The sequence below is a fragment of the Mustela nivalis genome, assembly GCF_964662115.1.
Source record: "Mustela nivalis genome assembly, chromosome: 5".
Lineage (NCBI taxonomy): Eukaryota > Metazoa > Chordata > Mammalia > Carnivora > Mustelidae > Mustela > Mustela nivalis.
In genome coordinates this window covers 70,417,463-70,445,431 of record NC_139024.1, presented here as the reverse complement: position 1 = coordinate 70,445,431, position 27,969 = coordinate 70,417,463, and the positions used below count along the sequence as shown (strand labels likewise).

General features: G+C 37.3%; 2 protein-coding genes across 10 annotated transcripts in view; one reads left to right on the top strand and one right to left on the bottom strand.

Moving 5' to 3' along the window:
- The window catches only part of LAMA2 (laminin subunit alpha 2), a 641,423-nt gene extending 627,061 nt beyond the window's left edge, over positions 1 to 14,362 (top strand). For all 6 annotated transcript variants that reach the window (XM_082731189.1, XM_082731188.1, XM_082731187.1 and 3 more), the window contains 4 exons: positions 1,829 to 1,982; positions 4,368 to 4,498; positions 6,401 to 6,623; positions 14,001 to 14,362. In XM_082731189.1, the coding sequence (XP_082587315.1) occupies positions 1,829 to 1,982; positions 4,368 to 4,498; positions 6,401 to 6,623; positions 14,001 to 14,158 (666 nt within the window). In that variant the 3' untranslated portion in view covers positions 14,159 to 14,362. The remainder of the gene's footprint in view (positions 1 to 1,828; positions 1,983 to 4,367; positions 4,499 to 6,400; positions 6,624 to 14,000) is intronic.
- ARHGAP18 (Rho GTPase activating protein 18) overlaps positions 1 to 27,969 on the bottom strand; it is a 283,705-nt gene that overhangs the window by 19,240 nt on the left and 236,496 nt on the right. The window lies entirely within an intron of this gene.

The following is a 27,969-nucleotide window of genomic DNA, read 5'->3' as shown; positions in this document are numbered from 1 at the left end:
AATTGATTTGGTCCTTTTTATATTTTCCATCTCTGTTGAAGTTTTCACTGAGTTCTTCTCCACTCTTCTCTCCAGTCCAGTGAGTATCTTTACGATCATTAGTTAAAACTCTTCATTAGGCATCTTGCTTATCTCTGTTTCATGTAGTTCTTTTTCTGAAGTTTTGCCTTGTTCTTTTGTTTGGAACATATTTCTTTTTCCCCATTTTGCTTGACTTTGTGTTTCAGAACAGCTACTTCTCCTAAATTGTAAGGAATGGTCTTATGTATGGTCATCCCCTGTGCAGACTGTGTGTTCCTGGTGACTCTTGCTGGCTGGCATGGGCTTAGGGGTCACAAGGCACTCTGTGCTGGAGCTGAACTGGGTATGTGCTGGGGTGGTCCTGAGGTTCCTATTCTGATAGGACAACTGAAGCCAAAGTATGTATGATCCAGGAGTTCCCAGGGCTCTCTGTGCTGAGGACACCCTGGCAGGACAGCTAAAGCAGGTATAAGCTGGGGGACTTTCTGCAGAGGGGGCCGTCCTAGGGTGGCTAGAGCTGAAGTTGGATACAGGCTGGAGAGTCCTGGGGTGCTCCCCCTGGGGGGGTCCGCTGGTGGAACAGCTGGAAGTGAGTCAAGCATGGCCTGGTGGTTCCTGGGGCACTCAGTGCAGGGAGCACCCTGGTGGTGCTCAGTCAGGCATCAGTCAGAAGATCTTGGAGTGGTCTGTGCTGGGGTTGCCCTAGCATGCCATCTGGAGCTGAGGTAGTGCAGGCCTGGAGTGTTTCAATATGCTTTGCTCCTGTGTAATCTTGGTGTGACTGCTGGAGCTAGAGAGAGCATTGACCAGTGGGAGCACTGACCAGGTGTGTATTACCCTGGGGTCATCTTGGTGGGACAGCTGGAGCTGGTGTAATCTATGGGCCTGGGGCTTCATGGAGGCCCCTGCTGTCCTCCATGCTATCAACATGGAAGGGGAACAGGAGCACCGGGGTGGCTCAGTTGTTAAGCATCCGCCTTCAGGGTGCTGGGATCAAGCCCCACATCAGGCTCCCTGCTCGGTGGGAAGCCTGCTTCTCCCTTTCCCTCCATATCTCACTCTGTCAAATAAGTAGATAAATTCTTTTAAAAATTTTAAAAAAGGGTAGAGGGGAACATAAACTATGGCTCTCACTAGACCAGACCACTGACCCAGAGAGTTCCAGCAGCTCCCCAGCCATTTGGCAGCATTCTGGAGCTGAATCTTTTAGGTACTAGTTGCTCTTTTTCTGTAGAGGAATCTGTTCTCAGTCCCTCAGCACTATCCCTCACCACTGCTATTCATAGTGTTGGGGGTAGAGGTTCCCTTCATTGCTATGTCTCTTGCCATTCTCTTTACCTTTCGTTGTGCTATGCGGTCAGCCTTCGATTCTTCTACGGGAGGAATTGCTTCATAAGCAGTTATAGATTTAGTGGGTCCACGGAAGTGAGTTCAGGATCTTCCTACATCACACCATCTTGGACCAGATCCAGCATAAGAGACTAATTAAAAGTTATGATATTCACATGGAGCACATAGTTCTGCAAACCAGAGGTCGCATTAGAGACACAGTGTACCCTATTTAGAATATCAGAACAATCTAGACACAGGAAAGATACATCCTAGTGGAAAAGCACAGCACAGGATTCTCTGCACTTTTTGTGGGGAGCTTGGGGCAATAGTACAGCTCCAGGTAGTTTGGGGGCTACCTTAAGACAACTGGCCAATGATTGCAAGCACACAGCATCCCCACAAATTGCTGAGTACCATATAAAGGCAGAGATCTGGTAAAACCTGATATTTGTTTTTTTCTGACCTGAATATTTAGGTGACCTACAGCATTGATGGCTGCATCAGGAATTTTCAGATGGTGGAGGCCCCTGCTGACCTCGAACAGCCAACCTCCAGCTTCCATGTTGGAACATGTTTTGCTAATGCTCAGAAAGGAACATATTTTGATGGAACAGGTTTTGCCAAAGCAGGTAAGACACTCCCATTTTTTTCCTGTTGAATATTGAATATGTACCAATATTAACTTCTTGCTTATAGGGGAAAATAAAAGCCCTGGATTTCTTAAATTAGTATACCTAAATCAGAAATAAAAATGTATAGAAGTAATAAAAATGTCAAACATTAAGGTATCTTATTCTTAGGAAAACTAAGAAAAAAGAAAGTAAAAGGCTATTTGGAAAGTTTATTTCATCTTCTTCCCTAGAGATCAATATCAAAATAAATTTAGTTCTACAATAAGGTCTATATGCTTACACATGTAATTTATCTACTTTCCAGTTTTCCCTGTCTACCTTTCTAAAAATGAGATAGCATTTTTCTTTCTTCCTCTCTTCAATTCTTTGTGAGTCTTCATGTCATAATCACCCACTCATACACCCAATACACACATACTAGTGTCTATGTCTCATTGATGGTGATGATGGCTCGTCCTTTTCCCCTGACTCTAAGGATCTGCCCCTTCTAGTGAGCATTTCCAGACCAAGTCTGGATCTCTGATATTAAATGCACAATTTGGAAAAGAGGAAAGAAAATAAATTCTATATAATAACCAAAAAAGGCATTAACATAGACTATTAACATAGCCTATTTAGTCCTAGGGTTACCATAGATACATGCATTTATTTTTAGAAAAGAATTAATGCACACATAATATATAGAAGTTATAATGGGAAATGGAAGTAAATAAGGTATTGTTCCTTCCTTCAAAAATATCCTATCAATAGGTAAGTATTGGTCTGTTCAGAAATCATAAGAAGTCAAATAAAAAATATTTAAAACTATAAAAGACATACAAGCAATTTTGTGTGGATATTTAGAAGAAAAATTAATCTTGGTTGGGGAAATCAGGAATTACATTTGAGTTAGGCTTTAAAAGTGAGATGAATACTCACATGCAAAAGTTTTCAGAGATGGAGGGGCAGGGCCCTCGAACAAAGAGTAAAAGTGGGACATTTCACCTATAGCAGAAGCAGAAAAGAAATTAAAAAAGGATACGTTAAACATTAAAACACTGGCAGTAATGATGAGTCCAATATTGCACGTGCATTGAAAATCCAGTCTTCCCCAAGATTTCTGCAAAGTCACAGATGGCTGGTATTCTCTTAGTCAAATTTGATGGCAAGGTTCAGTGGTTGATATACTGACTTGCCATTCTGCCTGGGCTCTTTTGGTTCTGGATCAAACTGGACCAGAAAATGAGGAGCCTCCCCAATTTCCAACAACTCCTGCCATCCCCTCAACAGAGAGTATAATACAATTTATATAAGACTTGGACAGTTAGAAAAGTTTATGTCACTGGAAAGATACAACTTCAATTAAACCTTTAAAAACTTTTTAGCTACCCAATCACTGTGGCTTTTGCTGGCCACTTTACTCTCTCTGTCTTCAGCTGAACTGCTTCATGTTGTTCCTTACTTATCCCTTTCAGGGATTAAAAACAAGCACTTTCTGTTTTATTTTGCAGAACAATTGCTTCTTTTTCTCTTGAAATCTGCTCCAAATCCACCTGTGCACATTGCAAAGCCATCAAGGTTCTGAGTAGAACAACAAGTTTTTCACATAAGTGACACTACCCTTCACAAGAGACAATTGTGGTTACACACAGCACTTATTTCTTGCCTAATAAATAGAGGACATGCAGAAAGTTTCCATGAATTCTTCCCTAGCACCCATGCAATTCATGTGGTCTAGCCTGCTCTTAATGAATGATTTTGTTTCTAAGAGGCATGTCTTAAATATTCTCTAAAAGATTAAATAATGTATCAAATATAGGAAATTATAGAAAAATCTTGCCTGGATGAACTGGAAACATCTATTTGTGTCCCAGATTCTATTCCTTCAAAACTGTGCTTGTAATTCCTTTCTTTATTAATAAAATGGGAAAGTTTGAACCCTTTCAGATCACTGTGGCATAGTAATCTTAGAGTGACCTGGTAAAATCTTACTGAATAATCACTGAAATGCTAGACTTAATCTAACAGTAGGACTTCTATCATAACCATATAGTGCTATGAGATTCTTTGAGTTAATCTCAGTGTGGGTTCACCCATTTATTTATTCAACAACTATGTATTAAACCTCCCCGTGTGCCAGATACTTTGGTAGGCACAAAAATAAAATTTCCCTCCCAGAACTTACATGCCAGGAGGGAAGGCAACCAAGAAAATAAGCAATAACTATAAAGTGTGTCATATGATACAGTAGTTGGAAGTATGGGCCATAACAGAGTCTGAAACTTATTATAATTGACTGACATCTGAACTGATGAAATCTAAACCACGGCTTTGTACGAATTTGAATTAACAATCCCTAAACTATAATTCATGATTTAAAAAAAAAAAATCTTCATTTTACAGTTGGTGCATTCAAAGTAGGATTGGACCTTCTTGTAGAATTTGAATTCCGCACAACTAGAACCACTGGAGTTCTTCTGGGAATCAGCAGTCAGAAAATGGATGGAATGGGTATTGAAATGATTGATGAAAAGGTGAGTGTCAGTTTTCGAACTGTTTCTGATTTCCTCACAATAATGTTGTTCATATGTAAGAACCTCTTTGTGAAGCCCTACTGTGTTCTTTGTTGGGAGAAACTAGATTATATCTTTCCATCCTTCTAGATTATCTCTAATGTGTATTTTCAGCGTACTTACTCTGTAGACCAGTGTAAACTCTTGATGTGCTAATTCTACAGTAAGCCAACTGTGTTAACGAATAATGGGCCAGATGGTTTTAGATCTCTGGCTCTTACTGTGTTGTTAAAGGTACATGAATACCCTGTATGTAAAACTATAGATTCCAATGGGAAAAAAGAGGAGAGGCCTGCATTGTCTAAAATCAGTCTTTCCTCTACTAACCCAGTAGGCACTTCTAAGAAGTCAAGGTGGCCAACTGACAATCCACTTTCTCAGTGGTTATTTAAAAGCATCTTGATACCATTTCAAACAAAGTGCAGATTTATACTAAATTTATATTAGTATAATAAATTTTGTCAATTTGCTCACAATGGGTAAGCTAATTCTAAACACATCTCCAGTCCCTGGCTGCCTTTGAACAGCATCCTGCAACGAAATGACCAGTGGATATACTTTGTACAGGCAGCAGGTAAAGAGGCAGACAAAGCAAGAAGTTACCCAAGTTTTCTCTCTGGCTCTTAAATAGGAATCATACTACATCTCTGGTCATATTTCCACTCATATAGTGTTGTGGCCTCCGAAGAAGAAAGACCACATGGTAACCTCAAATATGCTTTCCGTTGCCTCCTCTCCCCCTCCTGTCTTTAAACCATCATCAGAGGCAAAACAGAAAAAGGTGAAGGCGGGAGGCTAATAGCTTTGCAGATTTTCAAACACGTTTACTACATCTTAGAGTAAGCTTCATTTCATCGCCTGCTTACAACCACTGTTATTATCAATTTGTTGGGGTAACAAGTTCCAATACGATGCATGTGTATTTCTCACCAAGTCCTGCTATTACAAACTCTACCCAATGTAGTAAAATCTTAATCTTTACATTACATTTAATTTACAAACTTTTCACCTATTGCAGTTTGCCATCTTCTTTTTAAAACCCTTGTGTTTTTCTTTTACCTTGTCAAATGTGTTGCCAGACTGAGTGTTTTTAATGTTTCAATATGTTTCTTTCCTTCATCAGCTTCAAAAGAATTCTGTCATCTCATATTTCAGGGACTGTGCCATGTTACTGAAAACAGATTTTTCTCATTTAGACATGAACTTCCAATCTAAATTTTTCATTGTTAAGAATTTAACTGGCCTCCTGGCTCAAAGTCTTTGGCACTGTGACATGAAGCCTGCCCAGGAAAGTAATTGATGTTATTCTCAATCCTGCATATAAAATGGAATCCATGAAGGAAAAAAGAATATATGCAATTAAAACATCAAAAGCTTACATTAAAAAAAAAATAATCCTCTAAAATGAATTTGTAAATCGAATGAATGAATCACTCTAAACATCTTTTAAGAAATTTTGTAAGGTTCATTAAGAACCCTCACACTCTATAAAGATCTATGGTAGGATTTGTCCCTGTGCATATGAGGTCCTTTTTTTTTTTTTTTTTTGGTCAGCTAGCCTCAAATTATATGTCACATTTTCTGAAAGCAAAATTATTATGAGTCTCACACATCTTGCCTATTGCTCCCAACAATGCCCAGAAGCAAAAAACATAATTTGTGACTCCTGGTTATTAAATTTGTATTTTAACTTCAGCCAACATTTTTTTTTAAGTTTTAAAATGCCCCAGATATATTCATTTCTAACTCTTCCAGGTGATGACTCTCCTAGAAACATAACAATTTTTGCTATGTGAACCATCATGACATCATGATAACTTTCTGATGATACCCTCTGTGACTGTTTGATTTCCTACTTTCTAGCTTATGTTTCATGTGGACAATGGTGCCGGCCGATTCACTGCTGTCTATGATGCTGGGATCCCAGGGCATTTGTGTGATGGAAAGTGGCATAAAGTCACAGCCAACAAGATCAAACACCGCATTGAGCTTACAGTAGATGGGAATCAAGTGGAAGCCCAGAGCCCAAACCAAGCCTCTACATCAGCTGATACAAATGACCCTGTGTTTGTTGGTGGTTTCCCAGGTGAGTCTTATCTACTCCATCAAGAATTTCTTTGCTGTTACTGGATTTAAAATATTTATTTTTCTGTAAATATGTCCAAGAATGTGTGCTTAAGTATACTTCCTAGCTTTAGAATCTACTCCCATAAATAACACCTCACCTGAAATTTCCAGTGCGTAAAATGAGCATATTACTTATATAAACCACATGGGACTGAACTTTACATGATAGCCCCCAAAGTTTCATTCATGGGGAGATGGGGGCTAGAGGAAATGAATTTGGCTTATAAAAGATATGAGGCATTTAAGAGCAATGAAGGCCAGAGTTGGTGTTCTTTCTGATTTTTTTAAAATTAATATACCAAAGGAATCATAAAATGTAATGGAACTTATTTCCTCAAGTTCTGGAAATCATTGGATTAAACCAGCTAATTTCCCCCTTAGGTTATTATAGAGTTTATATTACAAAGAAACCCAAGCAATAAATCTGCATTCAAAATCCCTAACCAGCACATGAATTATAACATCAAAACCACAGAGAGTTACCAAAAGTGACCATAAACAAGAGTGCCCGACTTGATGAGAAATAACCCAACTGCCTCTTTACAAATACAGCAATAACACATTCTTGGAATGGTCATTCAGCATTTTGGCAAGAGAAAAATGGTTTCTCTTTACATAAATTCCCATTTATGTAAAGCTCCTCTGCTTAACAAAACAAGCAAAATTTATATTCAGAGGTGGTTAATGGAGAAAAAGATACAGGAGCAATGGGGATCAGTTCACAACTCCTTTTTCCAAAATTGCTTCTAAGTTTGAAAAGAACCTACTTCCGCTTTAATCAGGATAACCCCCAAATATTATGAAAGAGACAGTGTATTTCTCCATTCATGGTCTATGAAATGGGATCCTAGTTAGCACCTGCAAGGCCTGCTGAAAGAATGGAGTGTCTTCTTAGCAACAAAAACAAAATCTGTGTGAGTTTTCAACCAACTTAACATTTGGGGATGTATTTTTACAATGTAAAAAACTAATAAAGTCACCATTAAAAGCCCATATCCTAATTCAGTAAAGTATTTGGTCAATTGAATTCTTTCATTAAATCCCACACAGCTATAAATTTATTCATTCCAAACCAAATTGCTATCTTAAAATACATAATTCTACAGGTCTCCAGATTTCAGAACACATAACTACAGAAATGCTATAGATTTAACTGTGAGCAAAGCTAAGAACAAAATCACTAACTTTACCTAAAATGTCCAGCTACAGCTGACTTTAAAACATTCCCTTAAAAATTTTCAGGGAAGATGGCAGAAAGGACTCTAAGCTCACCTTGTCCCACAGACACACTCGATAACATACACATCAGTGTAAATAACCCAGAAAATGAACTGAAGACAGGAAGAAAAAACTCCATAACTAAGTGTAGAGAAGAGGCCACACCGAAGACATAGGAAGGGCACAACCCTAGTGAGGAGCTGGGTTTGCCATTGGCAGAAGGGAGGGAGGGAGCTGCAGGTGTGGAGAAAGGAGAGAGGAGACTATCACACTGGAGAGTCTGCACAGGGAAGACAAATCCTTATAATACCTGGCTTTGAAAATCAGAGAGGCCAAATTTTGTCACTTCTTAACAACCACCAGTAGGATGTAAAGCCTGGAATGTTAAAAATCAGCAGACCTGACTCTGAGAGAGCCAGAAGGATGGTAAGAAGTCCCCACCCATAAAGAGAGAGCACAAGAAAGAGCCTGTGTGGAGAAAAAAAAAAAAAAAAAAACAGCAAGGGCGCCTGGGTGGCTCAGTGGTTTAAGCCTCTGCCTTCAGCTCAGGTCATGATCTCAGGGTCCTGGGATCGAGTTCCGCATAGGGCTCTCTGCTCAGCGGGGAGCCTGCTTCCCCCTCTCTCTGCCTGCCTCTCTGCCTGCTTGTGATCTCTCTCTATCAAATAAATAAATAAAAATCTTAAAAAAAAAAAAAAAACAGCAAAGAAACAGCAATTTAAAACACACCTGGGACATAGAAGAGGGAGTTATTTACTGTTCCAGAGAGACAGAGATTGCTGGGAGACTATTCCAGGAACAAAGAAGCCGTTTCCCTCCCCTGCCTCCCACCACAAACACACAGCCATCAGCAGGAACCAGGGCAGACCCAACATTCATTACCTAACTTGCTTACACTAAGCCCCAAACACTCCAGCCTGACCTGCTTCAGTTTTGGCTCTGTGACCTCCCTACCTCCAAAGACCAGCACAAACATTGCCAACACTGCATCTCCCAACCTCATGCTTTGCAGGGCCTCCATGCCAGCAGCAGTGGCCAGTCACAGAGGGCATATGTGGCATGTTAAAACTGTGCACCCTGCTTACCTGCATTTGGCAGATTGGCCTGGTCACAGCCACAGAGGCACATTCCCTCTGTCAGGTGACCAGCTCTGCCTTGTTAAAAGGGCATACTCACCCACTACTTTTGAGAGCAAGAGACTTAGCTGACTTTCCTAACACAGAGATACAGAGAGTTAGACAAAATAAGGAGACAGAGGGAAATGTCCCAAATGAAAGAATAGGACAAAATTACAGCAAGAGACCTAAGTGAAATATAGATAATATGCCTGATAGAGAATTTACAGTAATGATCATAAATGTACTCACTGGACTTGAGAGAACAGTGGAGAACATCAATGAGACTCTTAACAAAGATTTTTTAAAAAAGAACCAATCAGACATGAAGAACACAATAATTGAAATTAAAAGTACCCTAGATGTAATAAATAGCAGATTAGCAGAAGCGGAAGAACACATCTACAAACTGGAGGACCGAGTAATGGAAAGTAATCAACCTAAGCAGGTGAGAGAAAAAGAAATTATGCAAAATGAGAATAGACTTAGAGAACTCAGTGACTCCATCAAGAGTAAGGACATTTGCATTATAAGGCTCTCAGAAGAAGAACAGAGATAACAGGGGGCAGAACACTTATTTGATGAAATAATAGTTGAAAACTTTCCAAACCTGGGGAAAGAAACAGAAATTCAGACCAGGAAGCACAAAGATCCTCAACAAAATCAACCCAAGGGGTCCACATCAAAACACATAGGGATAAAAAGAGAAATTTAAAAGAAGCATGAGAAAAGAAAATAGTTATATACAAAAGGAAATCCCATAAGGCTATCAGATTTTTCAGCAGGAACTTTGCAAGCCAGAAGGCAGTGAATAATATATTCAAAGTGCTAAAAGGAAAGAAATCTGCATCGAAGAATTTTCTATCCAGTAAGGCTATTATTCAGAATAGGAGAGAGTTTCCCAGACAAACACAGGTTAAAGGAGTTCCTGACCACAAAATCAGCCTCCAAGAAATGTTAAATGGGACTCTGAGTGGAAGGGAAAGACCATAAATAAGAGTAAGAAAAGTAGGAAGTACAAAGCAGTAAAAATATGTGTATCTGTAAAAATCAGTCAAGGGACTCACAAAATAAAAAGATGTGAAGTATGACACCATATGCCTAAAATGTAGGGAGGAGAGAAATAAAAAATGGGTTTAAACTTAAGTGACTATCAATTTAATATAGATTGCCATATGCAGATGTTATGTACAAGCCTATGGTAATCAAATAAAATACCAGTAATAGATATGCAAAACAAAACAAGTATATCACTAAAGAAAGCCACCTTATGGTGAGAAAAGAGAACAGAAAGAAATGAACAGAGATCTGTAAAAACAAATAACAAAATAGCAATAAATACATACCTATCAGATAATAATTACTTTGAATGTGAATGGACTAAATGCTCCAATCAAAAGACATTGGGTAATAGGATGGATTTAAAAAAAAAAAAAAAGATAAAAAGCAAGATTAAAAAAAACAATATTTATATGCTGTCTATAAGAAATTCATCTGAAATCTAGGGACACCTGCAGATCAAAAGTAAGGGGATGGAGAAACATTTTTCATGCAAACGGATGTGAAAAGAAAGCTAGGGTCGCAATACTTCTATCAGACAAAATAGACTTTAAGACAAAGACTGTAAAAAGAGACAAAGAAGGGCGCTATATGATACTAAAGGGACAATCCAAAAATAAGGTACAACAATAGTAAATATTTATACACCCAAATACATTAAAAATTAATAACAATTATAAAGGAAATAATATTAATGCAGTAACAGTGGGGCGCACTTTAGCATTCCACTTACATCAATGGACAGGTTGTCTAAGTAGAAAATCAACAAGGAAAAAGTGGCTTTGAATGACATAGGGGACCTGGTGGATTTAACAGATATAATCAGAACATCCCATCCCAGAACAGTAGGATACGCATTCTTTACAAGTGCACATAGAACATTCTCTAGAATAGATCACATATTAGGCCACAAAACAAGTCTCAACAAATTTAGAAAGATCCCAGTCATATCATGCATCTTTTCTGACCAAAATGCACTGAAACTAGAAATCAACCACAAGAAAAAGTCTGAGAAGACCACAAATACATGGAGGTTAAATAGCGTGCTATTAAACAATTAATAGATCAACCAAGAAATTAAACAAGAAATAAAAAAATACATGGAGACAAGTGAAAATGAAAACACAATTGTCCAGAATCTTTGGGATACGGATACAATCTCTGGGATACAATGGTCCTAAAAAGGAAGTATATAGCAATATAGTCCTGTCTCAAGAATCAAGAAAAATCTCAAATAAACAACATAACCTTAAACGTAAAGGAACTTGAAAAAGAACAACAAACCCAAAACCAGCAGAAGAAGTGATAAAGATTATCATAGAAATAAATGAAATAGAAACTTAAAAATATATATATATAACATATCAATGAAACCAAAGCTGGTTCTTTGAAAATTAATAAACCATCAGATTTTTAAAGAAGACTCAAAATCAGAAATGATGTTTATACCACAGAGATACCAAGGATTCTAAGAGAATATTATGAAAAACTATATCCCAACAATTGGACAACCTAGAGGAAATGGATAAATTCCTAGAAACATAGAACCTCCCAAAACCGAGTCAGGAAGAAATAGAAAATTTGAACAGACCAATTACTAGGAATAAAATTGAATGAGTAACCAAAACACTCCCAACAAACAGAAGTCCAGGACCAGATAGCTTCACAAGTGAATTCTACCAAACATTTAAACATTTAAAGAGTTAATGCCTACTCTCCTCAAACTATTCCAAAAAACAAAAAACAAAAAACTATTCCAAAAAAAAGAAGAGGAAGAAAAACTTCCAGATTCATGCTATAAGGCCAGAATTACCAAAACCAGAATAAGACTCTACCAAAAAAGAGAACTGCAGGCCAATATTGCTGATGAAAATAGATGAAAAAATCTTCAGCAAAATACTAGGCATCTGAATGCAACAATACATTTTTTAAAAAATCACCTCTATAGAGTTTATTCCTGGGATGAAATTTTGATGCAATAACCACAAGTCAACTGGTATAACACATTACATCAACAAGAGAAAGGATAAAAACTGTAGAATCATTTCAATAGGTGCAGAAAAAACATTTGACAAAGTACAACATCCATGTATGATAAAAATCCTCAACAAATAGGTTTAATCGCAACATAATAAAGGCCATATGTAAAAACCCCACAGCTAACATCATGCTCAATGGTGAAAAACTGAGAGCTTTCCACTAAGGTAAAAAACAAGACAAGAATGTCCACTCTCATCACTTTTATTCAACATGGTACTAAAAGTCCTAGCCATAGCAATCAGGTAAGATAAAAGGAATGAAAGCAATCCAAATTGATAAGGAAGAAGTAAAATTTTCACTATCTGCAGATGACATGATACCTATATATAGAAAACCATAAACTCTGCCAAAAAACTACTAGAATGGATAAGGAATTCAGTAAGGTCACAATACAAAATCAATGTACAGAAATCCATTGCATTTCTGTACGCTAATAATGAAGTGGCCAAAAGAGAAAACGAGAAAACAACCCCATTTATAGTTGCACAAAAAATCAAATACCTAGGAATAAATTTAACCAATGAGGTGAAAGACCTATATTCTGAAAACTACAAAACCTTAAGAAATTGAAAATGACATAAACAGATGTAAAGATATCCCATGCTCATAAATTGGAAACACAAATATTGTTAAAACCTCCATAATACCCAAAGCAATCTTCTGATTTAATGCAATCCCCATCAAAATGCCAACTGCATTTTTCACAGAACTCATACAATCCTTCAAATTTATATAAAACCACAAAAGATTCCAAATAGTGAAAGCAATCTTGAAAAAGAAACACAAAGCTGGAGGTATCACAATTTCAGATTTCAAGTCATATTACAAAGTTACAGTAATCCAAACAACATGATACTGGCACAAAAATAGACCCACTGATCAAAGGAATAGAATAGAAAGCTTAGAAATAAACCCACCTTTTTATGGTCAATTAATATTTAACAAAGGAGGCCAGAACATGTAATAGGTATGTGTGTATATACATATTACATATATATTACATATATATCATATACACTGGAATATTACTCAGCCATTAAAAAAGAAATCCTGCCATTTGCAGCAACATGGATAGATCTAGATAGTATAATGCTAAATAAGCCAACCAGAGAAAGAGGACCATATAATTCCACTCATATGTAGAATTTAAGAAACAAAACAAATGCACAAAAGAAGGGAAAAAAGATAAGTCAAAAAGCAAAAACGCAGATTCTTAAATATAGAGAACAAACAGATGGTTATCAGAGAGGAGGTGGTGGGGGGGGATGGGCAAAATAGATGAACAGGATTAAGGGTACACTTATCTCGATGAGCACCAAGTTGTATATGGGATTCTTTTTTTTTTTAAGATTTATTTATTTATTTGACAGAGAGAGATCACAAGTAAGCAGAGAGGCAGGCAGAGAGAGAGAGAGGAGGAAGAAGCAGGCTCCCCGCCGAGCAGAGAGCCCGATGTGGGACTCGATCCCAGGACCCTGAGATCATGACCTGAGCCGAAGGCAGTGGCTTAACCCACTGAGCCACCCAGGCGCCCGTATATGGGATTCTTGAATCACTAGGTTGTACACCTGGAAACAATGCAACACTATATGTTTACACTAGAGATTAAAAATTTTGTAAATTTTTAAATTTTTAAAAAATTCCGTTAACAAAGAGGCGCCTGAGTTGCTCAGTCTTTAAGGGTCTCCTTCTACTCAGGTCATGATCCCAGGGTCCTGGGATGGAGGCCCACATAGGGCTTGGTGCTTGGAGGGAAGCCTGTTTCTCCTTCTACCCCTCTCCCTCCTCATGTTCCCTCTCCCACTGTGTCTCTCTCTGTCAAATAAAAAAATAAAATCTTTTAAAAATTACCTTTAACATAGAAGCTACATTTTAAAACTGAGCCCATTTCTCATTTTTTTCAGATGGCCTCAACCAGTTCGGTCTGACAACCAGTGTTAGGTTTCGAGGTTGCATCCGATCTCTGAGGCTCACCAAAGGCACGGGCAAGCCACTGGAGGTCAATTTTGCCAAGGCCCTGGAGCTGTGGGGTGTTCAACCTGTATCATGCCCGGTCAACTAGACAAATAGGTTTAACTCCAAGAAAGGTCCTTCAAGTATATCAAGTAAAACAAATGTATCTTACCTATATCTGCTATTAAAACTAATTTGTGCATGTGTATTGAATTCTTTCTGTACTCAGATGGTGCTAATTCAGATCCCAGACTGAATTTAAATTCAAGTTTCCTCAAGCCCATAAATATTAAACCGATTGTTTCACTCTAAATAATTGCTTGTTGTGTGTGATTTTAGAAATGAAAGACAAATTAATGAATTTGCAGCATGACTTGGAATCATCTCAAGAAGAGCTCAGATGTTATTTGTGAAGGCAACTTTTTTGTTTGTTTTTACTAACTCCTATTAATACATCTACCATCCTTTTTCATGTACATCAGTCTTGGCTTTCTGTTCAGGCCACTGAAAACAATAGTAGATTTGGCATGTTTGATTGGGAGGAAATCAGCTCTTTTACTCCCTATGTTTGAGAAGGCATTAGCAAATCATTTCCCTGAGGCAAGTTCATTAACAGGAGTTTAACTAGCCAGATGAGTGAATACTTTTTTATGCCGAGCATATATTTAGAGAGTATAGATCAGATTCAGGCCAGAGAGCTTAATTACTTGATTTTCTTGTTTGATAATGATTTATAGGCTTTGGGGAGACCCCAGAACCAAGTTCCAGAATGATAATTAAGCACACATTTGATACTACAGTGTTGACACTCTGGGCTCTTCTAGTTTGCGGTGAATATCACAATATACATAATCACAGAGGAATAATACTGATATGCATTTTTACCTACCAGGAAACAATAAACCAAAACTGTAATAGCAATACCTCCCTGAGTCTTTTTGAGTTATAATATAACCTGACAAATTCATTTCCATAAAAATGTCTTTTTTGTTCTTCTTTGATCCACTGTTTAAATCATCTTCAAAAAGGTCTGTGAGAAGAACACTCTAGATTTTATTCATCAGCTTAAGAAGGAAGTGTTTCATTTGCCCCCTTCAGTAGAAATAGTTGGAGTCTAACAATGCCAATCCTTTAAAGGAACAGTTCACATGGTAGCTTCAGCAGAAGAATAATAATCATTTCTGACAGTGCTATCTATGAGGCAAAAGAAGGTGTTGTTTCTAATGGAGGAGATATCTAACACACTCTTAGCATTTCATCATTGACCAGTTGCTTGTTACCGTTTGCCTACACAGCCTCATTCTAGAGCAAGTGATTCTCAACCATGGCTCCATTTTGGAATTACCTGGGAAGCTTGATTTGATCTAGGATGTAGCTTGGGCATGAGGATTTTTAAAAGTCTTCCCAGGCAATCCTAAAGTGCCATCAGGAATGAGAACCACTGTTCTAAAGAGGAAAATTATCCACTATGCCTCAAGTTGTAAAGTCATCTGAGAAACCATTATTGACTTTGGTTTGGCCATTTTTTTCACACACAAAAATAATATTAAATCAAGTTAATGCCTTTTGAGCCATCTTTAAACAATAAAACTCTTTGAAAACCAAGGTGTTTTGAAACTGAAGGTGTTACTTCTGCACTGAACATTGATAAGATTTGGGCTTATCTGGAAAATAAGTGGATAAAAAGAAATAAAGATGCTAAGTTCCTAAATTAAAAGTTAATGCCTTTCTTTCCTGGAGCCTGAACAGAAAGAAATATAACAAATTTGAAATAAAGGTACCTAATTTATACTCCTGTGAGAGTCAAGCCCTGCTAAAGTCAATTTGTATATGAATACCTTAGAATGGTAGAGTCCACGGGGCGCCTGGGTGGCACAGTTGGTGGGATGACCAACTCTTGGTTTCAGCTCAGGTAGTGGTCTCAGGATCTTGGAATTGGGGTCTATGTCAAGCTTTGCACTCAGCATTGATTCTGCTGGGGTTCTCTCTCCCTCTTCCCCTTCCCCTATCCCCTGCACACTCCTATGCACTTACACTTTCTTTAAAAAAAAAAAAAAATGGTGGAGTTGGAAGCACCCTTTGAAATCAATAAATACACTGATTCTTAACTTTGCTAGACATTGAAATTGCCTTGGGTACATAAGAAAAGAATCAAATCTGGATATCACTCCAGACCTTAAATCTCTGGATAAGGCCCTGGTACTGGCATTTTTCTAAACATCTCTAGCTGATTCCAATGTGTGAGCAAGGCTGAGAACTCGGGTTTCTACTGCCTCCATATTTTATGGGGAGGGACTGGAGGAAACCTATGGAGAACTGATGGTGTACTCAAAGTCCCACATTAGTTAAGTATGCCAAAACAGTCCTAAGAAAGCTAATCTGGACCCAAGCAGAATTTATGGAATCAGGTTTTGGCTATATGTGTCCCATACGAAATCCCTATTCCAAAATGGATCATGAATTTGTATGGACAAAGTTTATCCAAATTCTACGATGAGAAATAAGGAAATTTTAGGAACAGGAAAAATTTCTCTAACATATTTTAAATAAATTTTCTACCTCAATAATCAGATTCTTAGCCCAAAACAAAAATGTTTCTTTCACCCAATCTTATCCCCTCAATAATTTCCTCACCTCCTTCCACCCACAGCAATCATGAAGAGAGCAGAATACTTTTCATTTATTTTTCAAACACCCACTCCTACCAGGTTGCCAGCCTTCTTCTTTAAGAAGGTGCTTTGCACTTCAGAAGAAAAACATTTAGGAGGGGAGTTTTATTGAGGTTACCATGGTGAACACGGCTGACAAAGGAAAATAAGGAACTGAGCAGATTTCAGCCCCAAAGCACTAGAACACTGCCAGACACTTAAAGCTTCAATTAGTGGTTTTAAAAAATCATAACTATTTTCTCCTTCTTTGATTTAGCCTATTATCTCTAACTATAGAACTCTCCTAGATTTTCTGCTTAACAACAGAGGAACTGACTACTTAAGAATGGAAAATCTCAATTTTATGTTAATTATTTGCTGAAATATTTGGGAATGAACTGGTATCTACAATTATTATGGAAACAAAGCAATAGTTTTCACAAGTGCTGAAGATAGTCTTTCACTACCACTTGCAAAAGATACGACTTCTTCTTGGTGCAACTTTATCTCTGTTTTTCAATGTCTTCTAACCTCTGTTGAATCAAGAAAGGTACAAACTTAATGTACTGTCCTCATTTGCTTGACCGAGATTAGTGCATCTTCAGATCTAGCAGGTACCTGCAGGGAAAGAATGCCTCAGGCCGGGCCTGGAATTCTCTTATTTTGAAATCTTGATAATGCACGTTAGTTAGTGCATTTGTGCCAGATACCCAAGTGAGCAGGAAATTTGTGTCCACTGTCAAAATGAGAGCGTTGTGACACAGTGAACTGTGGTCCCCCTTCTCCAAACTCATTTGTTGAAGTTCTAGCCCACAGTACCTGAAAATGTGACTGTATTTGCAGGTGGGGCTTGAAAGGGGTCATTAAGGTACAATGAAGTCATGTGGGTGGGCCCTGCTCCAACATGACAGATGTCCTTATAAGAAGGGAAGAGACATGGGGTGTCTGGGTGGCTCAGTGGGTTAAAGCCTCTGCCTTTGGCTCAGGTCATGATCTCGGATCCTGGGATCAAGCCTCGAGTCAAGCTCTCTGCTCTGCAGGGAGCCTGCTTCCTCCCCACTCTCTCTCTCTGCCTGCCTCTCTGCCTACTTGTGATCTCTCTCTCTCTCCTTCTCTGTGTCAAATAAATAAAATCTTAAAAAAAAAAAAAAAAAAAAAAAGAAGAAGAAGAAGAAGATGAAGAAGGGAAGAGACACAGGGAAAAGACCATGTGAAAACCCAGAGAGAAGATGGCCCTCTAAGCCCAGAATAGAGGCCTCTAGAAGAAACCAACCCTGCCAACATCTTGAACTCAGATATCTAGCCTCTAGAATTATGAGAAAATAAATGTCCGTTATTGAAACTCCCTATTTTGTGGTACTTCCCTATGGCAGTCCCAGCAAACTAACAAAGAGCTTTTCTGCATACATACATACATACAGACAGCATCAGAATATTCTGTTTCCTTCAGAATGACCTGTACATCAGAGAAACCAATTATTTTGAAGAGTGACCATTATCACTTACGTAAATGAAAAGAAAAAAAAATTGAGACTAAAAAAAAAATAAAAGTCACAACATACTTAAACAGAGGAAGTTGTTGTTATATGTGCCTAGGGATATTAGGAATAGCTACATAGTAATTATAAATCAAAGAAATAATGTTCTTCTCAATAATACCACTTATTGAACTTTTCAGCAGAATGGATTCTCTGGAGAGCTTTTCTGGTTTGTATATTCAAGTTTATAGAGAACTACTAATTTACCCTTGGACAAATCAAAGCCCTGCTTTATTTCAGAAAGTTGTCTCTCTGGAGTTCAGCCCCCTGCAGGGACATAGCTAATAATATAAAAGGTGGTAGAAGTGGAGGTGGTGAGCAGTAATTAGATTCTGATATATTTTGAAGATGGATTAGTGTTTCCTGCAGGATTGTCTATGGAATATGAGATAATAAAGTATGGATAAGTTCTGATCATCCGAAAGAATAAAGTAGCCATTATTCAGAGATGGGGGCTGTAGTTGAAGTGGACTTTTTACAGAAAGGAAGACCAGGTGATCAGTTTTAGATATATTAATTTTAAACTATCCACTAGGTATCTTAAGGACATTGTACCATAGGCAGTTGGATAATGAGTATGGAGTTCAGAAAACAGGTCTGAACTGTAGATAGAACATGGGAGTCATCAGAATATTGATGTTATTTGTAGCCACATGACTGAATGAGATCACCAAGGGAGTGAGTGTAGACAGAGGACTATAGACACGCCAAAATTATGTGTATTAAGAGTATGGGTATCATAAAAATTACTCAGAACTTAAAACTACGAAAAAGAAAGTATTGTTCTTTCAGTGCATTACTGGGCTTGACTTTCTATTGACTAGACTATTTTACAACTCTGTCTGGTTAAAGGTATCCTATAGGTTTTTGTCTCAAAGAAATGTAAATAAATTGTCTGGTTGAAGGTAACAATTTTTTTCTAACTGAATAATCTTATCCTAATATCCCTTTATGTGTGTGTGTGTGTGTGTATAAATTCTCAAATGTGCTTTAGACGTGTTCATCATCTTATTTCTTCCCTCATTGAGTTAAATAAAATCTTTGACATGTGTTCACATTATATTTGCCTGAGAGTCATAAATATTTAACCTTTTGAAAATTTTACTTCAGCAGGGCAGAAGGGGAGGAGGAGGAACCAGCTGAATATGTCCTGCTTAAATCAAAACCAAAAATCAAGTCACACAATTTGTTCACTTGAAAGTGAATTTTCTCGATTCCCTAACCCTATGTTTTCATTGCTACATTTCTTGGGAAGTAATTACTTTAGAAACTTAAATAATATTAAGAGAGGGAAAAAAAGCTTAAGAAAAGAAATACAGGGGTACCTACATGGCTCAGTTGGTTAAGCATCTGCCTTCAGCTCTGATCTCAGGGTCCAGGGATCGAGCCCTACCTCGGGCTCCCTGCTTCTGCTTCTGCATTTCCTCTGGCTCTCTGGCTCTTTGGCTGTCTGGCGCTCCCGCTCACTCTCGCTCTCTCTCTCTCTGTCAAATAAATAAATAAAATTTAAAAAAAAACCAGTTAACATCTTATTTCACTTTTTATTGATAATTTCTCTCTCCTGCTAGTTCAGCCTCTGATTTTTACACACACACACACACACACACACACACACACATCCAGTCTTACCTATTTAATAATGTTGGAGCCAGGAACAGATTCTTTGTGGCCAGATACACTATTGACTTTAAAATTCCTTTATAGAGGCTCTCTGTTCAGCAGCAAGCCTGCTTCCTCCCTCTCACTCTGCCTGCCTCTCTACCTCCTTGTGATCTCTCTCTGTCAAATAAATAAATAAAATCTTAAAAAAAAAAATAAAATTCTTTTCTAGAAGTATGGCCTAAACTTTTGATTCTCAAACTCTTGTATATAACACCTAATCATAAAAACATGCATATAATCTTTTAATCATTTTGTTACTTTTGAACTACATAAGATAAATCAAACACTTAAATTAGATCAGTACATTAAAATCCCTTTAGACAATTATACAATATTTTCTAATAAAGCCCGTTATCTTACCTATAATAGAAATCAAACTGACCGGTAAAAATCACAAAAGAAGTATTGGAATAGACTGACTGAATTTGAAGAGTATGTTTTGAATTAACTGACTTAAGCTATGCACCAACCCCAGAATTCATCAAAGGTACTCTAATAGGCACTTTAGAGAAATGGGCAAATCAGCTCTAAAACTAAAATATCAGGGAGGCCTGGGCGCCTCAGTTGGTTGAGTGCATCACAATTCCGGACTTCAAGCTCTATATTAATATTTTGATTAAAATTTCAGCAGTGTTATGGCATCAAAAATGGATCAAAACCATATGCTCTAATGTTTGCGATTTTTATATTTTGTATTATAAAACATCAATTGATTCATTTTAACATTTTCATTATTTATTTCTCAATTACAATTCAAAAAAGTTTTCCACTACTACATGCAGTCACTTCTTAAAAGTTGAGAAATATTATTACTGCACATAATTTAGTGCTGGTAAGTAAATAGTGAACTAGACAAAATTTAACAATTTATTTTTTCTTACAAATTGGTTTCTAATTCATTAGAGATAAATTATGATATACCATATATAATTTTTTATCAGATAACATAAATTAAGAATCTGATGAGGAAAATTTGCACAAATTAATTTCATTACAGTCACAACATCAAGGTGCCCAGCATCTCATAATGGGTAGTAAATCTACTGAATAACTGAAAACTTAAAGTAGGTATTATCAGAAACAATAATGTGAGGAAAAGGGGCACCTGGGTGGCTCAGTGGGTTAAGCTGCTGCCTTCGGCTCAGGTCATAATCTCAGGGTCCTGGGATCGAGTCCTGCATCAAGCTTTCTGCTCTCTCTCTGCCTGCCTCTCTGCTACTTGTGATCTCTCTCTGTAAAATAAATAAATAAAATCTTTAAAAAAAATAATGTGAGGATAAAAGAAAGGGGATTAATACGGAATTTGTTTCAGGGAGATTAAAATAACAAATTTATTAAAAATTATGTAATAATCTGGGGCACCTGGGTGGCTCAGTGGGTTAAAGCCTCTGCCTTTGGCTCAGGTCATGATCCCAGGGTGCTGGGATCGAGCCCCACATCGGGCTCTCTGCTCAGCAGGGAGCCTGCTTCCTCCTCTCTCTGCCTCTCTGCCTACTTGTGATCTCTTTCTGTTAAATAAATAAATAAAATCTTTTAAAAAAATTATGTAATAATCTAAATAATATTGGTTTAAACCAATGTAATGTATATAATTACACTGAATTCCTAAACCATGCCAGAATATTATATTTAAAAGTATAAGATAATAAATAGCTTCACAAATGTGATTTTTCTGACTCTACTAGGTACCAATGGGTTCAAGTGTGTCCAGAAGCTCATCTCTGAAAAGGTACAGTAATGATAAACAAGAGTCATAGGAGAACAAAGCTCTTGAAGAAATATCTGAACAAAATCACAACAGGAACCAGAGATATCAGGATCCAGATATTAAAATCAAAGGAGCCTCTTTAAATTAAACATTGTCAAAATCCCTTTTCCTTAGAAGACTATGGAGAATAGACACCTATAAAATAAAAAGACAAAGAACTATTTGTTTAAATCAACCTTTCAACTGAGAATAAATTGTTCCCATGCTCATGGATTGGAAGAAGTAATATTGTTAAAATGTCTGTTCTAGCCAAAGCAAATTATAGATTTAAAGCAATCCCTATGAAGTTATCAATAGCATTTTTCATAGAAATAGAACAAACAGTCCTAAAATTTACTGTATGGAATCACAAAGAAAAGCCCAAATAGCCAAAGTTATCTTGAGAAAGAACAAAGCTGGAAGCTCTCAGATTTCAAGATACACTATAAAGCTATAGTATTCAAAACAGCATGGTACCAACACAAAAATAGATCAATGGAATAGAACAGAAAACCCAGAAATAAACCCACTCTTACATGGTCAATTAATCTATGACAAAGAAGGTAAGAATATACAATGGGGATAAGACAATTTCTTAATAAGTGGTGGTGGGAAAACTGGATGGCTACATGCAAAAGAATGAAACTGGACAGCTTACACAATACAAAAATAAAAGTGAGTCCTGAGATCATAAAACTCCTAGAAGAAAACATAGGCAGTAATTTCTTTGACACCAGGAACAATTTTCTAGTTGTTTCCTCAGGCAAGGGAAATAAAAGAAAAAACTACTGGGACTACACCAAAATAAAAGCTTTTGCACATCAAGGGGAAAAAAAAGTCAACCTACTGAATCAGAGAAAATATTTGCAAATGATATATCAGCAAAGGGTTACTATCTTAGATATATTAAGAACTTCTACAACTTGACACCAAATAAAAACCCAAATAACCCAATTAAAAAATGGTCAGAGGACCTGAATAGACACTCTTCCAAAAAAGCCATACAAATGGCCCACAGACAAATGGGAACATTCTCAGCACCACTGATCACCAGGGAAATACAAATTAAAATCATAGTGAGATATCACATTATACCCATCAGAATAGCTATAATCAAAAAGACAAGAAATAACAAATATTGGTGAGAATGTGGAGAAAAAGGAACCCTTGTGCACTATTGGTGGGAATGTAAATTTGTACAGCCACTATGGAAATTAGTATGGAGGTTCCTTAAGAAATTAAAAATAGGGGCGCCTGGGTGGCTCAGTGGGTTAAAGCCTCTGCCTTCGGCTCAGGTCATGATCTCAGGGTCCTGGGATCACGGCCCGCATCGGGCTCTCTGCTCAGCAGGGAGCCTGCTTCCTCCTCTCTCTGCCTGCCTCTCTGCCTACTTGTGATCTCTGTCCATCAAATAAATAAATAAAAATCTTAAAAAAAAAAAGAAATTAAAAATAGAGCTATCACATGATCCAGTAATTCCACTACTGGGTATTTACCCAAAGAAAAAAGAAAGAACTAATTAGAAAAGATATATGTACTTCTATGTTCACTGCAACATTTTTTATAATAACCAAGATACTGAAACAGCCCAACCGGCCATTGATAGAAGAATGGATAAAGAAGTTATGGCGTATATATATATACAATGGGATATTACTCAGCCATTAAAAAGAATGAGATCTTGCCATCTGTGACAATATGGGTGGACCTAAAGGGTATTATGTTAACTGAAATAAATACAAAGCAGAAACAGATCCAAATACAGAGAACAAACTGCTGGTTGTCAGGGGGTGGAGGGGTGGGAAGAGAGTAGGAGATGCAGGTTTCCAGTTATAGAATGACTAAGTCATAGGGATAAAAGACACAGCAGAGAGAATATAGTCAATGGTATTGTAAGAGCATTGTATGGTGACAGATGATGGTAGCTACAGTTGTGGTGAGCATAACACAGAGTTGTCCATTCACTATGTTGTGCACCTAAAACTAATGTAACGTTATGTCTTAACTATACTTTTATAAAAAAAGAAATGTTAGGGGCCCCTGGGTGGCTCAGTCAATTAAGTATCTGTCTTCAGCTCAGATCATGATCCTGGGGTCCTGATATCAAGCTCCGTATCGGGATCCCTGCTCAACGGGGAGTCTGCTTCTCCCTCTCCCTCTGCTGCCTCCCCTGCATGCACTTTCTCTCTCCAACAAATAAATAAAAATCTGAAAAAAAAATTTTTTTTAAATAAATAAGAAAATTTTTAAAAAAGAGTAAGTTATTTCTTAGCATCCATTTCACACACTTTTGGTCCAATTATTATAAATGTACCACACAACAAACTAATGAAAGCTTATGCAACAACTGTAAAAACTCATACATAACAAAATATTGGGGAAAATAATGTTCTATTTTGTGTAGGTTTTTAAAGTCATTCCAAAGGTAAAAGGAAAGTACATTTATTGAACTTACGGAGCTGTAAAAGACATGTATTCCAGATTTATTCCCCTTGATTCTGAAAAGAAGTCCCTACATTTTGGGGGGGCCTATCCCTTCCACTACCTCTGCATCAGAAACGGGTGCCAACAATTCCATCAGGAAATCCTATCACATCCTCTGACCTACAGTGACTGGCATACTAAGGGATCCAATTAGAACCGGTGAGTTTTCTGTGAGGCTTCTGTGAAAAGATATACCCCTCTTCCAAGTTAATGCATAGTGTGCATAAGGATGTGACAGCTGGGATGGTTGCGTCCAATTTGCTACTAAGTGGAGAGCACCCACATCTGCCAAGGGACATCAGGATGGAACCCAAGGATGAAGCTGGTATTGCAAAAGGCAGAGTAGATGGGGTCCCTGGGTGGCTCTGTGGGTTAAAGCCTCTGTCTTCGGCTCCGGTCATGATCCTAGAGTTCTGGGATCGAGCCCCACATCAGGCTCTCTGCTCAGCAGGGAGCCTGCTTCCTCCTTTTTCTCTCTCTGCCTGCCTCTCTGCCTACTTGTGATCTCTCTCTGTCAAATAAATAAAATCTTTAAAAAAAAAAAAAAGGCAGAGTAGAGAAATCATGTCTTCAGTGAGTTAACTTCAGCTGAAGACTGTCACACTCTGGCCTATTCAGTTACGTACACTAGGATAATTTATTATTATTATTATTGTTAAAGCCAATATTAGAGTTTTTCTCTCACTTGGAACGTTCAAGTCTTACTGACAGACATGCTAACTATATGCTACCCTATATATACATTCTCCAAGTTAATCCTCTCAACAGCTTTTCTGGCATCACTGTTATCATCCCCATTTTAGATATGAAATAACAGAGGCTTTAAACAATTAAGGGACTTGTCCAAAGTCACCCAGGCAGGAAGTCTGGAACCATGAATTTTAAACTGAAAACATTCACATAAGGCTCAATACTTTCTGAAAGGAAAGTCTTAGATTATTATTTTTCTTACTTATATTATTATTTATTATTATATTTATTATATTATTATTATTTATTACTTATATTATTATAACTTATATTATTTTTAATAAGTGGAATTTGAAGATTAAGTTTAAGAAGTAGTTATTTTGAGCCCAGTGCTGTTCTCTTTGAGAGGAGAGGTAAAGCTATCATTCCTGAATTTCTTCCCACAAATATTTTAAAATCCTAGAATATATAGTCACTATTGAGATGAGAAACATATATCTTTTCCAACTTTCTCAAGTATATTAAGACTGTCAAGCCAGCCAAATCAGAACAAGGGTATTTATTACCACAGTATCAGGGTTTTTCATGGAACGTAAGGAAAGAACAAAAGCCTGACCTCATAAGGACGTGTGATCAAGGATAGATAACCATCGGGTTCTACCCCAGCTCTTTCACCTGCATCTGTTTCCCATCATGTTGCTGCTCCAGTCTCCTCTCTCCAGATGGAATCCCCTGTTAGGATGGCATGTAAATAAACAACTTCCAATTACAAAGTTATTTTCAAGGAACCCACAGAGAAGGACTAGCTGTTCTCCATCCAAATGTTAAATTCTTAAAAAGAAAGTATGATGGGCTGGTCAGGAAAAAGTGTTGACCTCTTGTGATCAAATCAATATGACTATGGAAAGGATTGGTTAGTACAGACATATCTGTGTAGTAACAATACTCCTTAGTGGTCCAGAGGTAGGAGCAATTATGGAGCATAGGATTACACCAGAAGCCCCAAAATCTGTTCCACTATAGCACAGAAGCAAGACAAAACCAGAAAAAGTCAGTGCTAAATTTGGGGTACACAGAAGTTCAGGAGAGAAGGGACCTTGTGGGGTTATCAAGAGAGACTTTGAGTCCCTGGCAGGACTTTAAGATTCTAATTCTCATCCCATTTCCGATCATCAACTATGATTCCACACCCAGTTTCAGTGTGTAAGGATTTTTTCTACATCAGCTAATAATTCTCAGAGACCATCTGGCTCTCCTATGATTTTATGCAATTTTGACTTTATCTACCTGGAGATAGCATCAGATCCCACAGGCTAAGGGCTCAGTCCTTAGACAACAAACTGTCCCTCCAACTTTAGGTGCCAATCATAAGTACAGGATGTCACCTGTGCTTCTGACCAACTGGCTATAGATCAGAGGTTCCAATGACCCTCTCCTTAGGTTTGGCTAACATGTTTGAGTCACTCAGAGAACTTAGGAATATTTTGCTTACTAGATTACTTTTTTATTATGAGAAGATGTAACTCAAGAATATCCAATTGGAAGAGATACATGGGACAAGGTATGGGGTAAGGTTGTGGAGGTTTTAAGTCTTCTCTAAGTGGGCCACTCTCCACCAATCTCCAAGTAATTGCCAACCTGGAAGCTCTCTGAACATGACATTCATAGGCACGTATGATTAATCATCAGTCATCCCTGACTGATTCACCATCCAGCCCCTCACTCCTTTCTGGAAGTCCAGGGGTGGGGATGGGTGGGGTTGGGGAACTGAAACTTCCAATCTTCTAAGCACAAGCTTTGCTTTGGTCTCTTGGCAAGCAACCCCTCATTAGGTTACCTAAATGCTTTGAAAAGTCACCTAATTAACATAATAAAGGACACCTTTCCTGTACTTATCACTTGGGAAATTCCAATGGTTTTAGAAGTTCGGTGCCAGAAATCAGAGGAACACCAAATGTATATTTCTTCTTATAATTCACAATATCACAGATTTGAACTTGGCCATGAGGGATTTGGGATGGAGAAGGAAAAGTAATACTAATAGGGAAACCCGAAACCTATATCACATTTTAATAAAATATTTATCAACAGAAGCTACATTGAAAAGAAATAAATTGTCATGTTGAAACTAGAGATTCTCTGATATTCCCAAAGAGATTTTTAAGAATTATGTGATGTTTCTTAGTCTCTTTCCAGAAGGACAGCTGATAAATGAATTTCTAAACTAGGTACCGGCGTTGAAATGAAAGTTTTATCACTGCAACTAAAAAATACTTAGTCATTGATTAAATGATAATGAGTTTTTTAAATCCTTGTTCTTTCTTCCCCTGCTTCTAAACAACCTCATCTGCTTGATAAATCAATCTAAATTGCTCCATAATTTAAAGGCCTAGTGTCTACTCAAAACGTTTGGTTTCTGTGTTTATTGTAGCCCACATAGTGCAAATATGAAAAAAAATCTAATTTTCTTAATGGAAGGGCTATAATTGACTCACCTAATGTATTTCTGAAAGATTAATAAAGGTACTTTTCCTCATGGCAATAACCACAGACATTAAATAAAAATGTTTCTCAAGAGCGAATAGTAATCCCAGTGACCTCTTTCTCATTATCTGCAAGCCCTTTATAAACTCACACAAGACACTGGATGCACAGTCATCTCTACTGAACTAAACTAGATTGTTTTCCCTCTCAAATGAAATAAAAGTTGTAAAACTTATATAATGACTTTTATTTATTCTCTCTAAACCCAATATCTCAGAAGTGAGAATTTTCAAATTCTAAAGTGAGATACTAATATTCATAGCATATTAAGTTATAAAATACCTTTTATTTTTAACTGTCTTTTCCCATTTTCTCTGCCTTACTACGCTCACTCCCCTCAAAAAAAAAAAAAAAAAAGAATCAAAGCTTAATAAATGTCAGATTAAGATCAATAGACATGGCTACTAAAAATAAGAAAAAGAAACAAATGAACAACAATAAAATGGACAAAAAGCAGACTCATAAAGGACAAACTAATGGTTACCAGTTGGGAGATGGGGGGAATGGGTAAAATAGGTGAAGAGCACACTTTAAGTGATGAGCACTCAGTAATGTAAAAAACTGTCGAATCACTATGTTATATGCCTGAAACTAATGTATGTTGTAT